This window comes from Staurois parvus, unplaced genomic scaffold, assembly GCF_062004578.1.
Source record: "Staurois parvus isolate SC_StPar_1 unplaced genomic scaffold, SC_StPar_1.0 ptg000077l, whole genome shotgun sequence".
Taxonomy (NCBI): domain Eukaryota; kingdom Metazoa; phylum Chordata; class Amphibia; order Anura; family Ranidae; genus Staurois; species Staurois parvus.
Genome location: NW_028317873.1, coordinates 3,028,812 through 3,050,000, shown reverse-complemented (window position 1 = coordinate 3,050,000; position 21,189 = coordinate 3,028,812). Strand labels below are relative to the sequence as shown.

Here is a 21,189-nt window from a genome sequence, read left to right as displayed (position 1 = left end):
TAGAAGCAAATGAGCGTGGTGGGCAGGGGTTTTCTAATATAGAATATGTTGTTATGGTTTAGGCCATTGGTGTACGTTCTTTATTTTGTTGGTCTCATTTCCCATCTTTTTACATGTAATTGCTTTCCCCTCTAAAAAAAAAATAAATCTCTGGGCCTAGATAGCATCCCTGAAGATTGGTACAGCCTCCACCTTGATTCTTTTGAGGAAGACTTTGAAAGGGGGATTTTACCACCCACTGCCATGATTGTACCTATGTTGAAACCAGGGAAAAACCCAACTCAATGTGAAACCCTAAGCTCTCATATAAACCCCAATGTTATGATTTTAGCCAAATCCTTGGCCATCAGACTTATACAGTAATACTATATTTCTAAGTAAACTGGTAGGTTCAGATCAAGCAGGATTTATTTTACTAATCCACAACCCCTTGAGGGCAGGGTCATTATTTTCCTGGATACACATAGAGGCCTTGGACAGTGTAGAATAGCCTTACCTCCTCAGAGTCCTGAAGACATTTGGATTTGGTTTGGGGCCATTTCTCTCTCTGGGTGGAGATTTCATCTACTGCACCACAAGAATAAGAGTTAATACTTCCATCTCGGATTCCTTTACAAGATTTTTGTGACACCAGTCAGGGCCATCCTCTCTCCCCTAATATTTTTGCTGTTGCTATGTAACTGTTGACTATCATGCTGAGATCTTCCTCTATAATTCACTGCAAGAACATGTTTATTTACAGTAGTGAAAAGAATTATTTGAACCCCTGAAGATTTTGTAAGTTTACTTACAAACTAATGAAGGGTCTATAATTTTTTATCATAGGTGTATTTTAAATGACAGACAGAATATCAACCAAAAATCCAGAAAACACACGATACCAATGTTATAAATTGACTTGCAGTTCAGTGAGTAAAATAAGTATTTGATCCCCTACCAACCAACAATAATTCTGGCTCCCACAGATGGGCTATGCGCTCATGTGGTACACAGCTTAGTCCTGTCAATTTAACCACTTCCTGTCCGGACACTTTTACCCCCTTCCTGTCCAGGGCAATTTTCAGGTTTCACCGCCATCACACTTTGAATGACAATTGCGCGGTCATGCAACACTGTACCCATATGAATTTTTTACCATTTTTTTGAGACAGATAAAGCTTTATTTTGGTGGAATTTATTCACTGCTGGGATTTTTATTTTTTTACTATGTAAATGAAAAAGTCTAAAAATTGTGAAAAAAAGTTTTTTTTTTAATAAAAATTTGCAAATAAATAATATTTCATCATAAATCTTGGCCAAAATTTATTCCGTTATTTTTTCAGTAAAAAAAAAAAAAAAAATCCAAATTAGTTTGTAACCAAAAATTATAATTTTTAAACATTTTTTTTTACATTTTTATTTTTTGTTTTTTTACATACTGTCACCCTAGCAGTACAGTGTCACCACAGTGACACTGTACTACTTGTGGGGGGTGATGAAGATTTTTTTTTTTATTTTTACACTGATTGCTTTTACACCCATATAGGATGTAAAAGCAATCATTTCTCTTTCTCTCTGTCTGCATGCTTGCAGTCATTGAGAAGTACTGAGCGAGCTGTGATTGGTCACAGCTTGTCACATGGTACAAGGCTGTTGTGAATAGCCTTGTACCATGTGACCTCTGTGATCATTCACAGATTTCACACGTAGTAAGCAATGATGTCACAAGTAACATCTTGCTTACTACTTTGCATGTGATCACTGATTCGCCAATCAGTGATCACATGATCGGGACCTCGTACAGAGGTCCCGTCCGACGATCGGTGTTTCACTGTGTCCGGAGGACACAGCGGGCACCGGATCACGGCGGTGCGCGCTCCCAGGGAGCGCGCACAGCTAGAAAAGGCGGGTGCCGTTTAGGAATGGCAACCCGCCCCTGGACTGCCACCGCCCTGCCGTTTATAAACAGCAGGCAGAGGGCAAGAGGTTAAGAAGGTGCTTCTAACGACAACTCGTTATGCATATAAAAGACACCTGTCCGCAGAATCTTTCTTCCATTCAAACCTCAACATCATGGGCAAATGACGAAAGAGCTGGCTAAGGACATCAGGGACAAGATTGTAGACCTGCACGGGGCTGGAATGGGCTACAAGACCATCAAGAAGCTTGGTGAGAAGGAGACAACTGTTGGAGCTATTATTCGCGAATGGAAGAAAAACAAAATAACAATTGCCCTTGGTCTGGAGCTCCATGTAAGATTTCACCTCATAGGGTAAGGATGATCATAAAAAAAAGTGAGGGATCAGCCCAAGACTACACGGGAGGAGCTTGTTAATGATCTCAAGGCAGTTGGGACACAGTCACCAAACAAACCACTTGTAACACAATATGTTGCCATGGACTGAAATCCTGCAACACCCGCAAGGTCTCCCTCCTCAAGAAGGCACATGTACAGACCCGTCTGAATTTTGCCAATGAACATCTATAAATTATTCAGTGAAGGATTGGAAGAAAGTGCTGTGGTCAGCTGAAACCAAAATTGAGCTCTTTGGCATTAATTCGACTTGCTGTGTTTGGAGGAAGAAAAATGACGACGGACCCCAAGAACACCATCCCTACAGTCAAGCACAGAGGTGGAAACATTATGCTTTGGGGCTGTTTCTCTGCTAAAAGGTACAGGCTGACTTTGCCACATTGAGGGGCCAATGGATTGGGCCATGTATTGTAAAATCTTGAATGAGCACCTTCTTCCCTCAGCCAGAACACTGAAGATGGGTGGTGGATGGGTCTTCCAGCATGACAATGACCCAAAACATACCGCCAACGCAACAAAGGAGTGGCTCAAGAAGCAGCACATTAAGGTCATGGAGTGGCCTAGCCAGACTCCAGACCTTAATCCTATTGAAAATTTATGGAGTGAGCTGAAACGTCAAGTTGCCAAGTAACTGCCAAGAAACCTTAAGGATTTAGTGAAGATTGTAAAGAAGAGTGGACCAAAATCCCTCCTGAGATGTGTGCAAAAATGGTAACCAAATGCAAGAAACGTCTTACCTCTGTGCTCGCCAACAAGGGTTTCTCCACCAAGTATTAAGTTATGTTTTGCTTGGGGATCAAATACTTATTTTACTCACTAAAGTGCATCTCAATTTATAACGTGTGTCATGTGCTTTTTCTGGATTTTTGGTTGATATTCTGTCTCTATCATTTGAAATACACCTATGAAAAAAATTATAGACCTTTCATTTCTTTGTAAGTGGGCAAACTTACAAAATCTGCAGGGGATCAAAAAATTATTTTCCCCACTGTATTTACTGATTTTATCTCCCCCTGTGACCTGTGAGTTAAGTTATGGAATGTTTTTGGCACCTCTCGATGCCCCCCAAGTTGTCCAACCCCGTTCCATTCTCCTAGTATTTGGTTTGTGTGTCCATGTATGCTCATAAACACTTTTGTTTTACCTCATTTTGGTCCCGATTCTTGCCCAGTTTTTTTTTTTTTTGCTCTCTTTCTCCCTTTGGCCTTTTCTGCTTTTCTTTTCTCCCTCTTGGCTTTCTTTTTCCATGCGCCTCGAATTTACCATTGTGCCACCTTACGCCTTTTTTCAAAGGATTCCTACGAGCAGTGTTTTATTGTTTATGTCCTATATACGCTTATCATATGTTATATACTCTGCTCTTATTTCTGAGACTTGTGTACAGTCATAGCACATCCTGATTGTGTTATTCTGTACCAGTATTGGCATGACCCATACACGTTTCTTTCTTATTTTGTGATACATTTAACCTCCCTGGCGGTATTCCCGAGTGTAGCTCGGGGTAAAGTTTCAGTACCAAAAGCAGTAACCCCGAGCTACACTCGAGCTTACCATGCGGCGTTGCTCAGGGATTCCCTGCAGAGCTTACCTTGTCCTTCGCTCCTGCGATGCGTCCCCTGCAGCGTCCCCGGCCATCTCCTCCGGCCGATGCCGGCATCTGGCTTCCGTGTTCCGGTCCCTGTGACGTTGGGACGTACGGGCGCCGGAACCGGAGGCAAATTTGAAAATTTAAAAAAAATGACATTTTTTTTTAAAACGATTATTTCATAGCAAAACATTCCTGTATCAAACCATTTCACATACATTTTGTCCCGAGTGCTTTGTCCGGCGCCCTGCCTGCATTTTGACTGTTCTTTCTGCCTGGAAACTTAGAAAAGTCCACGGCGTCCAAAAAATGTCCCTTTAGGTCAAACGCGGTTTTAGACCGGCTAGAGAACAGCGATGGTAAATCAGAACCACTTGCAGAATTGAGTGATAATGATTCATGGGGGAAATTCGTCATCAGACACTGAAAACGATTTTGCGACTTTGCTCAGCGATGTGCGAACTTGGCGCTATATTTCAAATTTCAGTGTTTTTGGTTTGATTATATTATTGAATTAAATTTATTATTATTATATTATTATTTTTTTATGAGTATTTATTAAGTAAGTAATTACTAAGAATTGCAGGCCTACAATACATAACACCAAATTTCCATGCAAAAAAATGGTACTGCTTTTGGTGCAATTCCTGACATAATCATACCGCCAGGGAGGTTAATAAAAATATATATTTGCCTCTAAACTTTATGTAGTGCACTAATTTAGATATCTTGGCAAAATGGTACAAAATCTATTTCAGAACTATACAATATATACCCAACAAACTTACCCCATTTCTGGACACTCAACGAAACAAGACCAATTGGATAAATCTCCCACTGGACCTTACGGGGGGTTATTTACTAAAACTGGAGACAGCAAAATATGTTGCAGCTCTGCACAGAAATCAATCAGCTTCTAGATAGTATTGCCAAAGCTTTTATTGCACAGCTGCATCAAATTCTGAATACTCCTGTTTTAGTAAATCTTTGTGTCAGGTGAATCTGTTAAAAAATGCAATTCCTAAATATTTATATTTTCTGGTCAACTCTCCCTGCCCCATTCCCCAGAAGTATTTTTGACAAATACATTCTATTTGTATTTCCTTTATATGGAACCAAGGCACTCCTAGAATCTCTCACCAAGTCCCCTCTGCCACAGCTGCTGATCACTCACGTTTCTGCATGCATTTTGGGGGGGCATTTTGCAGCATTTCCATTTGTTACGCATAGGACAGCCTATTCGTTTGCAAGTGCAATATGTGTTTACAAAATGTTCAGAAAAGTGTGCGTTTTCTGTGCAGTTTGCCATGCATTCGGAAATGCACAGATGTAAATGGAGCTTCATTGTTCTTGTTTATACACACAATTTCACTTTCAGACCACATTCACACCTAGCGTAGTGGGAAAACACATTTTTTGGCTCATTTTCCCACAACAGGCATAGGGCAGCCCATTGATTTCAATGGGCTGTCCTACACATGGCAAAGTAGCTCATGGGACATTTTGGCATGTTGTGCTTTGCACATCTTTTACTGCGCATTTTGCAGTGTTTGTCGCTCGTTTTTCCACGTAGTAAAATGTGTGTTTACTTCTGCATCTGGGGTGCTGTTAACAATTAATGAGACTGAAAGTGCAACTCGTTGATTTTAGGTGTATAAAGGTGGCCATGCACTATACAATCTGATTGTACAATCTCCATTAGATTTACCAAAACTATGTAATAAGAGAACACCCCTATCTTTCCAACCACTCTGTATTCAATTAGGCAGGCTCTTGCACTACATAGTTGATGGTAGATCTAAAAGAGATTGTACAATCAATCAGATTGTATAGTGAACGATTTGTGCAAGATGAAGGAACATTAGAAAAAAAAAACAACGATCACTGGCTGTGTATTTAGTGAGAACAGATAATGATATAACCCTCTTGCATTGTATTGCCACTGTACTGTCTCCCTGTAGATTGCAAATCACTGTGTAAACTGTTGGCTCTATATAAATCTTGTATAATAATATATAGAACTAGAAAAGCTACAATTTCTGGGGAAATTGTGTGAAGTGTTCTTGCCTCCACCAGTAGTCTACAACTGGAGTGGGCGGAGTAACTGGGTGGAGTGGGCACTGGAGTGGGAACTGTTGTGTGGTTGGAGTGGCTGGAGTAACTGTGAAAAGGTTCGAGTAACTTTATGGAGTGGGCGGAGAAACTGGGTGGAGTGGGTGGAGTAACTGTTGTGTGGTTGGAGTGGCTGGAGTAACTGTGAAAAGGTTTTGTCAGCTCCCACTCTAGTTTTGAACATTCCGCCATTCATTCCTATAGGACCAATTTCACCACAAAAACGCTGATATTTCGTGAACCATTCGGCGAAACGTTCCGCAAAGTAATAGCACACCCACCAATCGGGAACAATCCGCACGTTTCGGTATATTACGGTCTATGTAGTGTAAAAACTGTGGGAGTAGTTAGGGTGGTAAATTTGGCTATAATAATAAGAATATATATGTGAGATAACAGGAAGTGGTCGCCATGCAAGAACACTTAATGATTGCATGTGAGCACAGAGGTGGGTAGGAGCAATCTCCTGGAGGGGGAGGGCAGGTGCAGGGTGTGCAAATGAGGTCAGCTGGCAACGTACTTCCTTCTACTGGTTTTTATATCCTAAATACCAAATTTCAGGACAGAGCAGGAAGTAATGGAGGAGTTTTGTATGGAACACGCTAGAGGTTGAGGTAATATCTGTTCTAAAAGACATAGAAAGCCATTTCTTTTCCATAACACAGGCACATTAAAGGTATATTGGTAGATAGGGAAGCTAGAGTTCAGGGGAAAAAAAAAAATGAGGAAGCAAAAAGTGAAGAAACGACAAACAGAGGCAGTCTAACCTGTTGCTTGGGAACATACTAGAAGCAAACTGCAAGGTCCTAGGTTAAACTCCCCCCCCCAAAAAAAAAAAAACGCACGAGGGATCACCATATCTAAGGAAAGCCTTAAAAGTTCCAGGAAGAGCTACAGCCGTATACATTCGCTAAATCATGCATGCAAGTACACATGCATCTTGCATAGGAAATTTTAGAAGCATACATTTTTTTTTTAGTTCTTTGTAGTCAAAACAATTCCATTGACAAGTACACATGTAGAAGAGTTGTTAAAGAAGTTTCAAAATAAAGTCTTACCTCCCCAAGTTGAGAAACATTTCTTCTTCTTTTAAATAAACCCTATTGAAAAACTTCAGAAGCATTGAGCGCACCGATATATGCAAATCTCTTTGCTGGTATGTCAAATAAACTGCTTGAATTAGCTTCTCTGTAGCCACTGAAATACATAAAAAAAAATATAACTGGCTATGGTCAGCTAAAACTAAAGTACAATTATATTATCGCTCTTCTTCTAAGTGGATTTATTGGTAAAAATGGATACTAATACATACTCGAAAGAGAAGGGCCCTCAATCCCCTCATGTTTTGCATTGTATTGGTATTGTTTTGTCACATGTTCTGTCCCCCTTTGTAATGTACAGCACTGAGCGAACTATTGGCGCTTTATAAATACTGTATAATAATAATCATAATAATATAAAAAAAGGTAAAACCATTAGCAAGTCAAAACGTGGCTTTTCCTCTATTCAGGTGCTATAAAACAAGATCGCACTATGAAAACCACAGACAATGGGTTACAGAAGACTAAAGCAGAACATTCTGCACAACCATGGCCACTTCTTTAGTGCACCACTATGTTCTTGTCAATACATTGTTTTCTTACAAGGATTAGAAAGTATTCATTTTTTTCAACCTCTGCAGCATTAACCTAAAGGGAAGCAAAAGTCATACTGAAAACACATCATGGACAAAATATATATACTACTTATTACAGAGCAACACCTCCGGAAAAGTTTCTTTTGTGAAGAAGCGGTTAATTCCGCTAGTTCCACCAGCAGCTGTCCAATCCAGGAAAAGATAAGCAGACATGCAGAGATTGTGTGCATAACCATGTATAACTTTGTAATCTAATAGATCCTTTTTGTGATACACATATAAATCCCCCAAAAAGAACTCCAACTATTAATCAATATGACTTCAACTAAATTGTGTTTAAATAAATCCACACCAAATTCCGTCTTAAAAACAAAAACCCAACAAAAATTCAAAACTTAAAATAAAAATATATAAATAAAATATATATAAAAAAAATTTCAAAGGTGTCCAAGTTCCAAATTTTTCACTTCAGTCCAGTAAATAAGAAATTGGTTCTAAAACTCCATGATAACCTCAAAGAAAGAAAAAAGAAAATTCATAGTGTATTACTTAGTCTATAGCAGCGGTTCTCAACCTGGGGGTCGCGACCCCTTTGGGGGTCGAACGACACTTTCCCAGGGGTCGCCTAAGACCATCGGAAAACACATATTTCCGATGGCCTTAGGAACCGAGACACCGCTCCTCTATCCGACTCCAGGTGTGGGCGGGATGACATGCCGTCCCTGTCATCTGGACACACCCCCGGGATCAATCCTCGTCGGTGATTGGCCGCCGGAACTGTAGCTCAGGAGATGCACACAGGCGGCCAATCACCGGCGAGGAGGTGAAGCTTGGAAAGGAGGAGCCGAGCGGAACCGCGAAGATCGAGCGAGTGAAGAGGAGGAGAGCGGCCGGAGAAGGAAGACATCTGACCGGTAAGTGTCTGTACCATGGGAGAGGGAGGGAGCGAGCGAGCCCAGGCTGGAGCAGGGGTCAGCAAGGTAAGTATCATTGGTGTCAGTGGGAGCAATAGTGCCCAATCATTGGTGTCACTAATACCAATGATGGGGCACTATTCCTCCCACTGACACCAACGATGAGGCACGATTCCTCCCCCAAATGACACCAACGATGGGGCATGATTCCCCCCCACTGACACCAACGATGGGGCACGATTCCTCCCCCCACTGACACCAACGATGGGCACTATTCCTCCCCCCACTGACACCAACGATGGGGCACTATTCCTCCCCCCACTGACACCAACGATGGGGCACTATTCCTCCCCCCACTGACACCAACGATGGGGCACTATTCCTCCCCCCACTGACACCAACGATGGGGCACTATTCCTCCCACTGACACCAACGTTGGGGCACTATTGCTCCCCGATACCAACGATGGGGCACTATTCCCCCCACTGACACCAATGATGGGGCATTATTCCCCCCACTGACACCAATGATGGGGCACTATTCCCCCCACTGACACCTATGATGTGGCACTATTCCTCCCACTGACACCAACGATGGGGCACTATTCCTCCCACTGACACCAACGATAGGGCACCATTCCTCCCACTGACACCAACGATGGGACACTATTCCTCCCACTGACACCTATGATGGGGCACTATTCCTCCCACTGACACCAATGATGGGGCACTATTCCTCCCACTGACACCAATGATGGGGCACTATTCCCCCCCACTTACACCTATGATGGGGCACTATTCCTCCCACTGACACCAATGATGGGGCACTATTCCTACCACTGACACCAATGATAGGGCACTATTCCTACCACTGATACCAATGATGGGGCACTATTCCTCCCATTGACATCAGTGATGGGACACTATTCCTCCCATTGACATCAGTGATGGGACACTATTCCTCCCACTGACACCAATGACGTGGCACTACTCCTCCCACTGCAAAATTACAGTTATGAAGTAGCAACGAAAATAATTTTATGGTTGGGGGTCACCACAACATGAGGAACTGTATTAAGGGGTCGCGGCATTAGAAAGGTTGAGAACCACTGCTCTATAGGTTCCCTTACAGTAAAATAGTGCAGCAATACTTACCAAACATTTATGGACAATCTGCTAACTATTTTAACATACCTAACAAGAACAGTCCCTGTTGATGCTAAAGAAGTAGTTGGCCCTGCGCTGCACTTATTGCACAAGAGCAGCTGCTGATTATAGCAATTCCTTAAATCCTAATTATAGGAAATCGGCAATCAATTCTTGGAATGAAAAAACAAATAAGAGTACTGCTCCTCCATTCATATCTTATGTTTCAATCAGAGATGCTATAATACAGTTGTTATGAATGGGGAGCTGGACGGAAAGGGTTGGCGTAGTTAGGTTATCTTGATGAGTGCCTGTGTCAGGTATATCAGCTTTATCAAACCTTACTCCCCATGAATTTCCAGCAGCAGGGATGGAGTGGAAATCCATAGAGGAAGATTTCAATAAATACAAGAGGCAGCAGCACAAGGGACACATGGTATTAAAGTGATTCCAAACCACAACTTTTTTTTTTTTTTTTAAATAATAAACATGTTATACTTACCTACTCTAATCAATGGTATTGTACAGATTAACCCCGAACTGCCACTTCTTAGGTTCTCTGCCGCTTCCTATCGTGGCACAACTACAATCCCGAGCCTATCTATAGCATTCCCTCCCTTGTCTCTGATTGGCAACAGCAGAAGCCAATGGCTCCCACTGATATCAAACTGCCTTGTGCAGTGGGAGGGAGATGCTGCTCTCAGGCACAGCACTGGATCGAGATCTGGCTCACGCAAGTATAAGGTGTGTGTGGGGGGAGATCCAGGACACAGAAGGTTTTTTTTTTTTTAGCTTAATGCAGGGAATGTATTAAAGGATAAGTTCACCTTTGGGAACATGTTCCACCTGTTTTTCATCGACTCTTTCTGTCAGTATATCTTGTCCGTACATCCTGTACATTTCCAGGTACAAAATGTGCATTTATAATTTTTGGTCAAAAAGTGAACTTATCCTTTAAGGCTTTAGAACGACTTTAATACTGTGTGTGTATATATATATATATATATATATATACATACATACATACATACATACACACACACACCCAGTGGTACCTCAGTTTACGAATTTAAGGTGTTCTCCGTCCCGGAAACATCCCATTTTGTATTGCAAAGAATTTGTAAACCGAAACACGGTTTCCCATAGGAATGCATTGAAAACCAATTAATTCGATCCGGAGGTCATAAAAAAAGTTTAAAAAAAAAAGTCTTTTATCTGTTCAAAACTCTTTATAAAGTGCACTTTAAAGGCATAAATTCTGTACAGGGACATGCTAAAAAAATTTCCAGAATGGCTCCAAAACTCGATGCATTGCATTTTGCCTTGTACAGGCCACATTATTTTCTGAATTTTAATCTGATGACATCTGGATTATTTTACACAAAGCGCTTTTAACATGCGCGTCTGGTGAGTGCGCATTACCTTCACCACTATTGCACGGATACCGGGACCCTAGAGTCACCAGAGCACAAGAGTCACTTTATTTTGGATCACATTATCATTTGAACTTTTTTATATATATATTTATGTATGTATTTGGATTGGTTAAGGGATATTTATCCATACCCATTCATTATATATTTTGTCTTTGCTCAAATTAGCGCTGCACTTTTTTATATATATTGATGTTCTAGGGCAGTGATGGCGAACCCGTGGCACGCGTGCCACAGCCGGCACGCCGAGCCTTATCTGTGGGCACGCCAGGAGAATACCGTATTTTTCGCTCCATAAGACGCACTTTTTTTCCCCCAAAAAAGGGGGGAAAATGTCAGTGCGTCTTATGGAGCGAATATAGAGCGGCCGGTCCGGTATTTCCACCGCCGCCGTGTCAGAATACCGGGCCGGCCGCTCAGCTCTGCAGTGGGACCGTACCTGTCCCTCTATCCAGCGGCGCGCTGTCTTCCCGGCTTCTGTAGTGTGCGTGACAGCCGGGTCCCAAGTGCGCATGCGCAAGAAGCAGTGCTCTTTGTGAATGGTAAGGCAGTACCTGGGACACATGACAGATCCCAGAAGCCGCCGGACCAATCACAAAGCGCAGCGCTTCTCGCGCATGCGCACTGGGCATCCGGCTGTCCGACGAGCGCCCACACTACAGAAGCCGGGAAGACAGCGCGCGGCTGGATAGAGGAACAGGTAAGATAAAAAAAAAACTGCGGAAGTAAGAGCGGGTACCTGTCAAATTCAGGTACCCGCTCCCCCTCCCTCCCCAAAGGTCAGCAGTCATCTGTACTGTCCGCAGTCTCTGGTCATCCCTGTGCTTTCCGCAGTCTCTGGTCATCTCCTGTACTGTCCGCAGTCTCTGGTCATCCCTGTACTGTGTCCGCAGTCTCTGGTCATCCCTGTACTGTGTCCGCAGTCTCTGGTCATCCCCTGTACTGTGTCCGCAGTCTCTGGTCATCCCCTGTACTGTGTCCGCAGTCTCTGGTCATCCCCTGTACTGTGTCCGCAGTCTCTGGTCATCTCCTGTACTGTGTCCGCAGTCTCTGGTCATCCCTGTACTGTGTCCGCAGTCTCTGGTCATCCCTGTACTGTGTCCGCAGTCTCTGGTCATCCCTGTACTGTGTCCGCAGTCTCTGGTCATCCCTGTACTGTGTCCGCAGTCTCTGGTCATCCCCTGTACTGTGTCCACAGTCTCTGGTCATCCCCTGTACTGTGTCCGCAGTCTCTGGTCATCCCCTGTACTATGTCTGCAGTCTCTGGTCATCCCTGTACCGTGTCTGCAGTCTCTGGTCATCCCTGTACCGTGTCCGCAGTCTCTGGTCATCTCCTGTACTGTGTCCGCAGTCTCTGGTCATCTCCTGTACTGTGTCCGCAGTCTCTGGTCATCCCTGTACTGTGTCCGCAGTCTCTGGTCATCCCTGTACTGTGTCCGCAGTCTCTGGTCATCCCTGTACTGTGTCCGCAGTCTCTGGTCATCCCTGTACTGTGTCTGCAGTCTCTGGTCATCCCTGTACTGTGTCTGCAGTCTCTGGTCATCCCTGTACTGTGTCCGCAGTCTCTGGTCATCCCTGTACTGTCCGCAGTCTCTGGTCATCCCTGTACTGTTAATTAGTTTGCACTACTGTACGAGTTGTTTTTTCTAAACCAAAAGCTCGATATTCAGGTTTCATTGCAGTGTTGGCACTTTGAAAGAAATAAGTTGGTTTTGGGTTGCAGTTTGGGCACTCGGGCTCAAAAAGGTTCGCCATCACTGTTCTAGGGTGATATTGGTTACCTTTTTGTGCATAGCAGCTTTTATTTATATATAAAAAGGCACTTATACTTATATTTTACACATAAAGCACTCTAACACCTCCACACTTGACGCCACGTGCTCCCCACAAACTCCAACATGCATGGGGGCAGCACTATAAACCTCCCAGGCGCAATGCATCCTGCGGAAACTTGCTTTGTATTGTGAAAAAAAAAAATCGTAAACCGAGGCATTATTTTCATTTGTAAACCGAAAATTACATTAACCGAGGCGTTCGTAAACCGAGGTACCACTGTATATATCAGCCAGGACCAGCTGAATTTCAATCCATGTATGGGCAGGCTAGCTGCACAGAAGCCGATCTACCAGTCAACTTTCGCACTAACAGCCTGTCAGGATTTCCTCACTTGATCAGCATCGTAGACTATAGCTTGCAGCACTGAGTAGTGTATTCTGACAGTGAGGGAAATCTCCCACTGCCAAAACATAATAGCTCAGCGAGGACTATGCCTCCAATCTCCTCCAATGTGTGGATGGGGAAATTGGATCATTTTTTTTTTCCTTCACTCAACCCACTTGAAAGAAAAATAATGAATAGGCTATAGCAGCAATGGGCAAACTACGGCCCGGCGGACCTTTTAATCCGGCCCGCGGAGCGTGATACTGTCAGGATGGCTGTCAGGATGTGTGTAGGCGGGGCAGCGTGACGAACGTGAGGGGAGCTAGGCTCCTCTCACAGTCCGCCCTGAAGACCGGTGTAGCATGAAAATCTGTCTCCTATGAGGATCTGTCCCCCTCGACGTATCTGCGCATGTGCCGGAGATCGCCGATCGGCTACTAATGCCTGAAACTGGCACATGCGCAGATACGTCGAGGGGGACAGATCCACATAGGAGACAGATTTTCATGCTACACCGGAACGGCGCGGGAACACGGCGAGAGGAACGCGCGGAGCAAAGGTAAGTGAATTGACACAGGGGGGACTTGGGGACTTAATATGGGGAAAGAATTACTACATGGGGGATGAATTACTACATGGGGGATGAATTACTACATGGGGGATGAATTACTACATGGGGGATTAATTACTATATGGGGGATGACTTACTATAGGGGGGATGACTTACTATAGGGGGGATGACTTACTATAGGGGGGATGACTTACTATAGGGGGGATGAATTACTATAGGTGGGATGAATTACTATAGGTGGGATGAATTACTATAGGGGGGATGAATTACTATATGGGGGATGAATTACTATATGGGGGATGAATTACTATAGGGGGGATGAATTACTATATGGGGGATGAATTACTATGGGGGATGAATTACTATGGGGGATGAATTACTATGGGGGATGAATTACTATGGGGGATGAATTACTATGGGGGATGAATTACTATGGGGGATGAATTACTATATGGGGGATTAATTACTATGCTTACTATGGGGGAATATTACTATACTTACTATGGATGACACATACACATCATTCATCTACTCTTGGTCCGGCCCCCGGTTCCAATATATGAACCCATTGCGGCCCTCAAGTCAAAAAGTTTGCCCACCCCTGGTCTATAGGCTGCTTCAGACTTTAAGCTCTTCCAAACATGGGCATCAACAGGACATGGGTATGTGTGAACAGTCTGTGAAAGGCTGGATACGGGATCATTTTAATCTTAACATTCAGTTATAACCAGGGTGGATAAAAATCAATGATTTTTTTTAAAAAATCAAAAAAAAAAAAATTAAGTTATTAAATTATTAAAATTAAAAAGTTAAGAAAAATACCTTAATATATAATAATAAAATATATATATTTGAAGAAACTTAGACTGTCAGCCCCTTCCTCCTCACACTTAGTTTCACTTTCTTCTTGTGCAGATCTATTCCACTCCAAACAATCAGAAAAATATTGTTTCTATTCTATTCACTGAACTTCTTGAAACTTAGCACTGAAGGGGTTGATTCTGTATTCATAGGTTTGTAGAAGTTAGGATGAAGGTCTTTTTCTTAACTCTGTTCATGTTATAACATTTTTGCTGTGAAGAAGAGGCATGTGATCTCCGCTGAGTCAAATTCAGTTTTGAGAACTGCAAAAGTAAACCAATCATCTGTGATAATATCTTGTAGGCAGAGAAACTGCCCAATAATCTTACAAAAACCTCTGGAAGAGCATGACATTGTGAATGGATTCATGGAATTTACTAAAAAAATTAAACATATACATCCTTATTCTACATAATTAAAAAACTAATCTTTATTTCATGATGGAATAACCTTTGGATGGTAATATATTTTCCTCAAAAAGCATTTTATTCAAAAAAAAATCCGTTTTAAATCAAAAAAATCAGATTTTTTTTATTTTCTTTTTTAAAAATCATTGATTTTTAGCCACCCTGATACAAAGTAACAAACAGGTTTTGCATTCTCATTCAAAATCTTTAGGAATGTAAAACCAGCCTGAAGCAGGTCAGAAGAAGCATACCTTCAGATCAAATGCACTGGTCAATGAATGCTAACTTCTCAAACTGATGTCAAAGTGACATCAACGCAAACCCAAAGCTTATTGAAAAAAGCCCTTGGAGTTAGTTTACCTTTACCAAAAACTGCCTACGTAGGTAAGGAAAACCTGTAGATAAAAACAAAAAAAAAAAACTATGCAGCTTTGACCAAAGTTAAATAATGTAATTGCTATAACTGTAGGCCATTTATGTACCTCCCAAAGCCTGGTTGAAAAACGCCCAGTCCTTGTTGGACATTGTCAAGACACTCCCAGTCCTTGTTGGACATTGCCAAGACCGTCCTAGCCTTTACTGTTCACCCCCACCACAACAGAAGCAAGCTCTTTAGCCAATTAAAACCCCTACACAAACACTTTCTTTTTCCCCGTAGCAGTAGCTCTGAGCTCAGCGAAGCTGCGATGGAGGAGATCGTGAACCACTCATGCACAGGAGTTTGAGAGCTTGCTCCTGTGATGGTGGGGCAAAGAATTAACAGATGCAAATGTCCTAGAAACAAGGCAGGATGGAGGAACATCTCTGGGAATATTTCACTGAGGCTTTAGGGGGTTTGTAGATGGCCTACACCTAGAGCAAGGACACTGTTCAACTTTAGTCAAAGCGGCAGTTTGCTCTTAGTTACAGGCGACCCTCATCTGCATAAGCGGCTTGTTGTTAAAAGGTGAACCGGATGTCTGTAAATCATATTGCTGCTATGTTTTATACAAAAGAAGGCACAACATGCAACTGACATCCATATTTGGAAAGCTTTGTATGGTTATAACGAAAAAAAAAAAAATTTATTCCTAGAGGGAGAAGCATTTTCAACTAAAAAAGCTACAATTACAAGTGTTCTTGCCTCCACCAGTAGTGGGTTCCTATGGCAACTCACTCTACAGCAAGGGCAGAGAAGAGCGGTTAAAAACAAACTGCTCCAACGTGCTCACTTCACTGGAGGTTGCCATCTTCAAACGGTTGTTGTTTAAAAATTATAAATCCTACACCGAAGAGCTTTATATTGTGAGAATCACAAGACCCAGACCTACATTTTTGATGCATAGTATGTCTCTGAAATATTAAAAATGAAGGCACAGTCTCAGTTTAGAAATTGCCCTTCAAATTTGAGGTGGCTAGAGTGGAGTTTCAATGAATGTCAATGGGCGGCGTGAGTTGCAAACAAATGGTCATATTGTGAAAACTATCAGGACTATGGCTTAGCCATTTTTAGTGTTAGCAGGGATAGCTGAACATTTTGATATAAGATTTGTGTAGGTGGGCTTGAAAATGAGGGAGTGATGGCAGTTTAGAAATCATGTCCTGATTTTTCAGCTCACACTCTAGCTTTTGTCAGCTCTTACTCTAGTTTTGAACATTCTGCCATTCATTCCTATGGGACCAATTTCACCACAAAAAAGGGCTATTTCGTGAAGCATTCGGCGAAACGTTCCACAAAGTAATAGCACACCAATCGGGAACAATCCGCACGTTTCGGTATATTACTGTCTATGTAATGTAAAAACTGTGGGAGGAGTTAGGGTGGTAAATTTGGCTATAATAATAAAAATATATATGTGAGATAACAGGAAGTGGTCGCCATGCAAGAACACTTAATTAAATAGAAAATCTTACCTCTGTTAATGTGGATATTCAAAAGTCTGTTTGTTACTTCAAGTAGTCGTTTTAATTGTTTAGCATTCAGTTTCCACCCACTAATCAACTTTTCAGTCACAAATGTCCTTATCATGGCTAGCCAGTCTGAATCCTCTTGCAGGGTTGAAGGTGTTGCCAAAGAGACCATAATTTCACATAAAGTTAAATTTAACAAAAGATAATCCAAGCCATTATAAGGAAGCAATCCATCTCTATTCCTACACAAAAGAAAACATATGTTATAATTGGTCTACTGGTAAAATATTTCAACAGTGTCATCCTTAAAAATTAAATTTCTTTAATAAGGATAAATAACTTTCTTTTATTGATGGTTGGAACACTGGTGCAGAATCGCATAACATACCTAGGTTCAAATCATTACCTATTCTGCCAAACTGCATTTAAATGAATTCTAGCAGGGGGCCTAAGAATACTGATTTCTATTTTCTTCAGAAAGCACTGCTTTAGGTTTCTACAAGCACCAGTCAGAAGATGTATTCTTCAAGGATTGGTCACGTAATGTATGCTGCTTGGGAAATTGCGGGGTTCATACAGAGCTATTGATTGGCCTATCAGTCCCCTGTGCCCCTTCAGAAGAAATCATGTGACAAATGACCTGGCATAACCAATCACAAAACAATGGTTTCTAAAAACAATGGAAAGTAAAGCATTTAGTCAGCTTTTTTTTTATCATGTATCAGTTTAATGGTTTGCCAGAACAGATGAGCATCCTAGTCTTGTGATCAGCTTTGAACAAAACTGATATTTGCTACTTAACCAGTTGCGGATGTTGCGTGTGTGAAGTATGCCCAAAAACACAATGCGAAGTACCTTGGGTGCACAACATAAATCATTGTCATTCATGTTCAGATGCTTGATTAATTATATCATTTATTTTTTTGTAAATTATATCAGTTATAGCAACAATATAAGTAGAGAAAAAAACCTAACAATTCTCTAACACAATTGTTAGATTTAGTGTAAGGCTACGTTCACACTAGCGCTGTGTGCAGGCGGCAGAGAGGCATTTGGGAAGCGTTTTTACCACTTCCCAAAGGCCTCTGCCAATTCTGCACATTACAGCACATGGTGCTGTTCTAGCGGGAGCGTTTGCGTTGCGGCAAAACGGATGCCTCTGGTCGAGTCAGGAGGTGTTGAAGCCTCCTATTGTCTATGGTGCCGCTCCGCAAACGCCCGGCTGGCGTTTGCAGTGGCGACGCGGTTGCGGGGCGTTTGCAGAGCGGTAACACCACTCAAACTGCATTATAGGCATTTGTGGGGCATTATTAACGCTCGGCAAACGCCTAGCAACTGCCGCTAAACCGCGCATGCAGCGTTTGCAGAGCATTTGCCGAGCGCTGAAAACCGCTCCACAAACGCTGGACCAACGCTTGACAAACGCTATAGGGGCGTTTGGCAAGCGTTGGTAAAACAGCCAAGTGTGAACGAGCCCTAACAGTGGTAGATTATTTAAGCTGGACATACACCAATAGTTTTTTTTTTTTTTCCATTCAGCCTGTGGGCTAACAGATTCTTCTATCCATGCTATACAGGGCAGATAAACGTGCAGCTATGGTATTTTAACAGCTAGCCTCCCCATCATTATGTATGGGCAGTACAGTAATATCACTGCTACTTGTGGCTATTGAGGGATATATTTCAAATATTTGTTTTCCTTTTACTCCTTTGTGGAGGAACCCCAATATTTTACACTTGTTTCAACTCCCAAAGCCAGTCATCTGGGCGTCAGAGGGCATTAAGACTTTGGGGAAATCTGTTTGAACGTGATTATTATTATTATTATTATACAGTATTTATAAAGCGCCAATAGTTCGCTCAGCGCTGTACATTACAAAAGGGAGACAGAACATGTGACAGAACAATACCAATACAATGCAAAACATGAGGGGATTGAGGGCCCTGCTCTTTTGAGCTTACAATCTAGGAGGGAGGGGATGGTGGTACAGGAGGAGATAGCTGTGGGGGATGGAGTGGTAGGCAGAGTGGAGGAGGTCAGCAAGTTAGCAGGGGGTGGGGTAGGCTTCCCTGAAGAGATGGGTTTTCAGGGTGCGCCTAAAGGAGAGGAGAGTAGGTGATAATCTGATGGGTTGGGGCAGGGAGTTCCAGAGGATGGGTGACACCCTGGAGAAGTCCTGGAGGCGGGCATGGGAGGAGGAGACCAGGGAACTAGAGAGAAGGAGGTCTTGTGAGGAGCGGAGTGTGCGTGTTGGGTGGTACTTGGATATTAGGTCAGTGATGTAGTTCGGGGCAGTATGGTGGACAGCTTTGTATGTCAGCGTTAGGATTTTGAATTTGATCCGTTGCGCAATCGGAAGCCAGTGGAGGGATTGGCAGAGGGGGGTGGCGGAGACAGTGCGGTTGGAAAGGTGAATGAGTCTGGCAGCCGTGTTCAGGATGGACTGAAGCGGGGATAGCCAGCGGCGAGGCAGGCCAGTGAGGAGGGAGTTGCAGTAGTCGAGTCGTGATAGGATGAGGGAGTGGATGAGCTGTTTAGTGGTTTCTGGGGTTAGGAACGTGCGGATTTTGGCGATGTTGCGGAGGTGGAGTCTGCACGAGTTTGTTAAAGATTGGACTTGGGGCTGGAAGGATAGGTTGGAGTCCAGAATGACACCCAGTACTCTGGCCTGCAGGGCGGGTTTGATGGTAGCGTTGTTGGATGTGATGGAGAAATCAATGGGGGGTGGTGTCCGTGATAAACGCCTAAAGTTTCCTGCACTATAGAGCCAATTTTCTATCTCCCCAATTGATACTTTTTTTGTTTGCTGCAGCTTCACCATGATTGTAAGTAAATGATATAGTGCAGCGCTACTACAATACTATCCCAACATCAAATAATATAAATAATCTAGTAAATAATCCACACATGTGACTAAATGAAGTGATAACACACTAAATATATATACAAATACATAAATAAAGTGCCACAATGTGTTACAAATACAAGTGTTCAATAAATAAGTGACCTACAGCCCTGATATAAACTTCAGGACCTGTGCCTTAATGATCCATCAACATGTGTATCAATATAAACTACCCCCATATATAATACATAAACCACACAAAAGTGATCAAAGAACACAATAAAGTGACCAACTTAAATACAAATATAACTTCAGATAACTTTCCATTGAAAATTAAAGTTCATAAACCCTCCAAATTAGCGCTCCACGCAACAATAACTCATGCAAAGTGACGATTTTCTGTGATGGTGTCAGCACACTCCTCTTGTGGCTAAAATGTCCCCTCACCTTCAATCTGCGACCCAAAGGGCCACTAAGCCTCCAAGATCATTCCTAGATCTTTCTCCAGTAATGGTTAGTATCCTCAGTACTCCTTCTATGGATCCCTTCTCAGGTTAGTGATCAATACTCAAGACCTCTCAGGACAGTTTCACCAGCTAGATATATCACTCACCATGAGCCAAGATGAGTGAAAAAAAAGATCCTTCATAGTGCAGTATTATTGTATAAATCAGCCTCTTTAATAGATAATAAATGCCCACTCATTTTTTAAAAGCTCAAATATCAGCAATGTACAGCAAAAACCGCCATCTTGGCACACCCTGATGAGTCCTAACCCATGCAGTGAACCCACTTATTCATATTATTTGATGTTGGGATAGTATTGTAGTAGCGCTGCACTATATCATTTATTTATTTTGGTTCACTGTATGAGGTATCAGTTTAGAGTGTGAGCAGCTTTCATTTCTAGATACTCCATATAGCGCAGGAGGAATTTGTATTATTCACCATGATTGTACTTCTCAACTTGACCCCAGTACAGTCACTCTCCCTCTTACAAGGTCAGAATCCCTTTTGAGGTTGGAGCCCCTTTCTATCTAAAGCTCACTCAAAACATCTAAAATGTCTTGCACCACCGTGCCCGTTCAACATTAAACAAATGCAGAGAGAAATGGTCTCGATATTTTGCATCTCTGCAGAATAAGGATTGGGACGATGTCTGGGATTACCCATTTCAACACGTGATCTCCACCAGAGACAGGCTGATACAGGGTGCAGCAACATAACCTCCTTTTTTGAAATGCGTGCCATTCAGGCTGTAGCGGCCATAGCGGGGCGGGAGTGGTCTCAGGCGACAGGCGTGGTTCTAAAGTTTTTGTTCTCTTCCAGGTCAGTC

General features: G+C 42.5%; 1 protein-coding gene across 1 annotated transcript in view; it reads right to left on the bottom strand.

The window, feature by feature from the left end:
* TEX10 (testis expressed 10) overlaps nt 1–21,189 on the bottom strand; it is a 128,804-nt gene that overhangs the window by 62,848 nt on the left and 44,767 nt on the right. Inside the window, exons 5-6 of the mRNA XM_089669453.1 lie at nt 17,011–17,249; nt 7,049–7,187 (exon numbers count right to left, since the gene is read on the bottom strand). Of these exons, the coding sequence (XP_089525579.1) occupies nt 7,049–7,187; nt 17,011–17,249 (378 nt within the window). The remainder of the gene's footprint in view (nt 1–7,048; nt 7,188–17,010; nt 17,250–21,189) is intronic.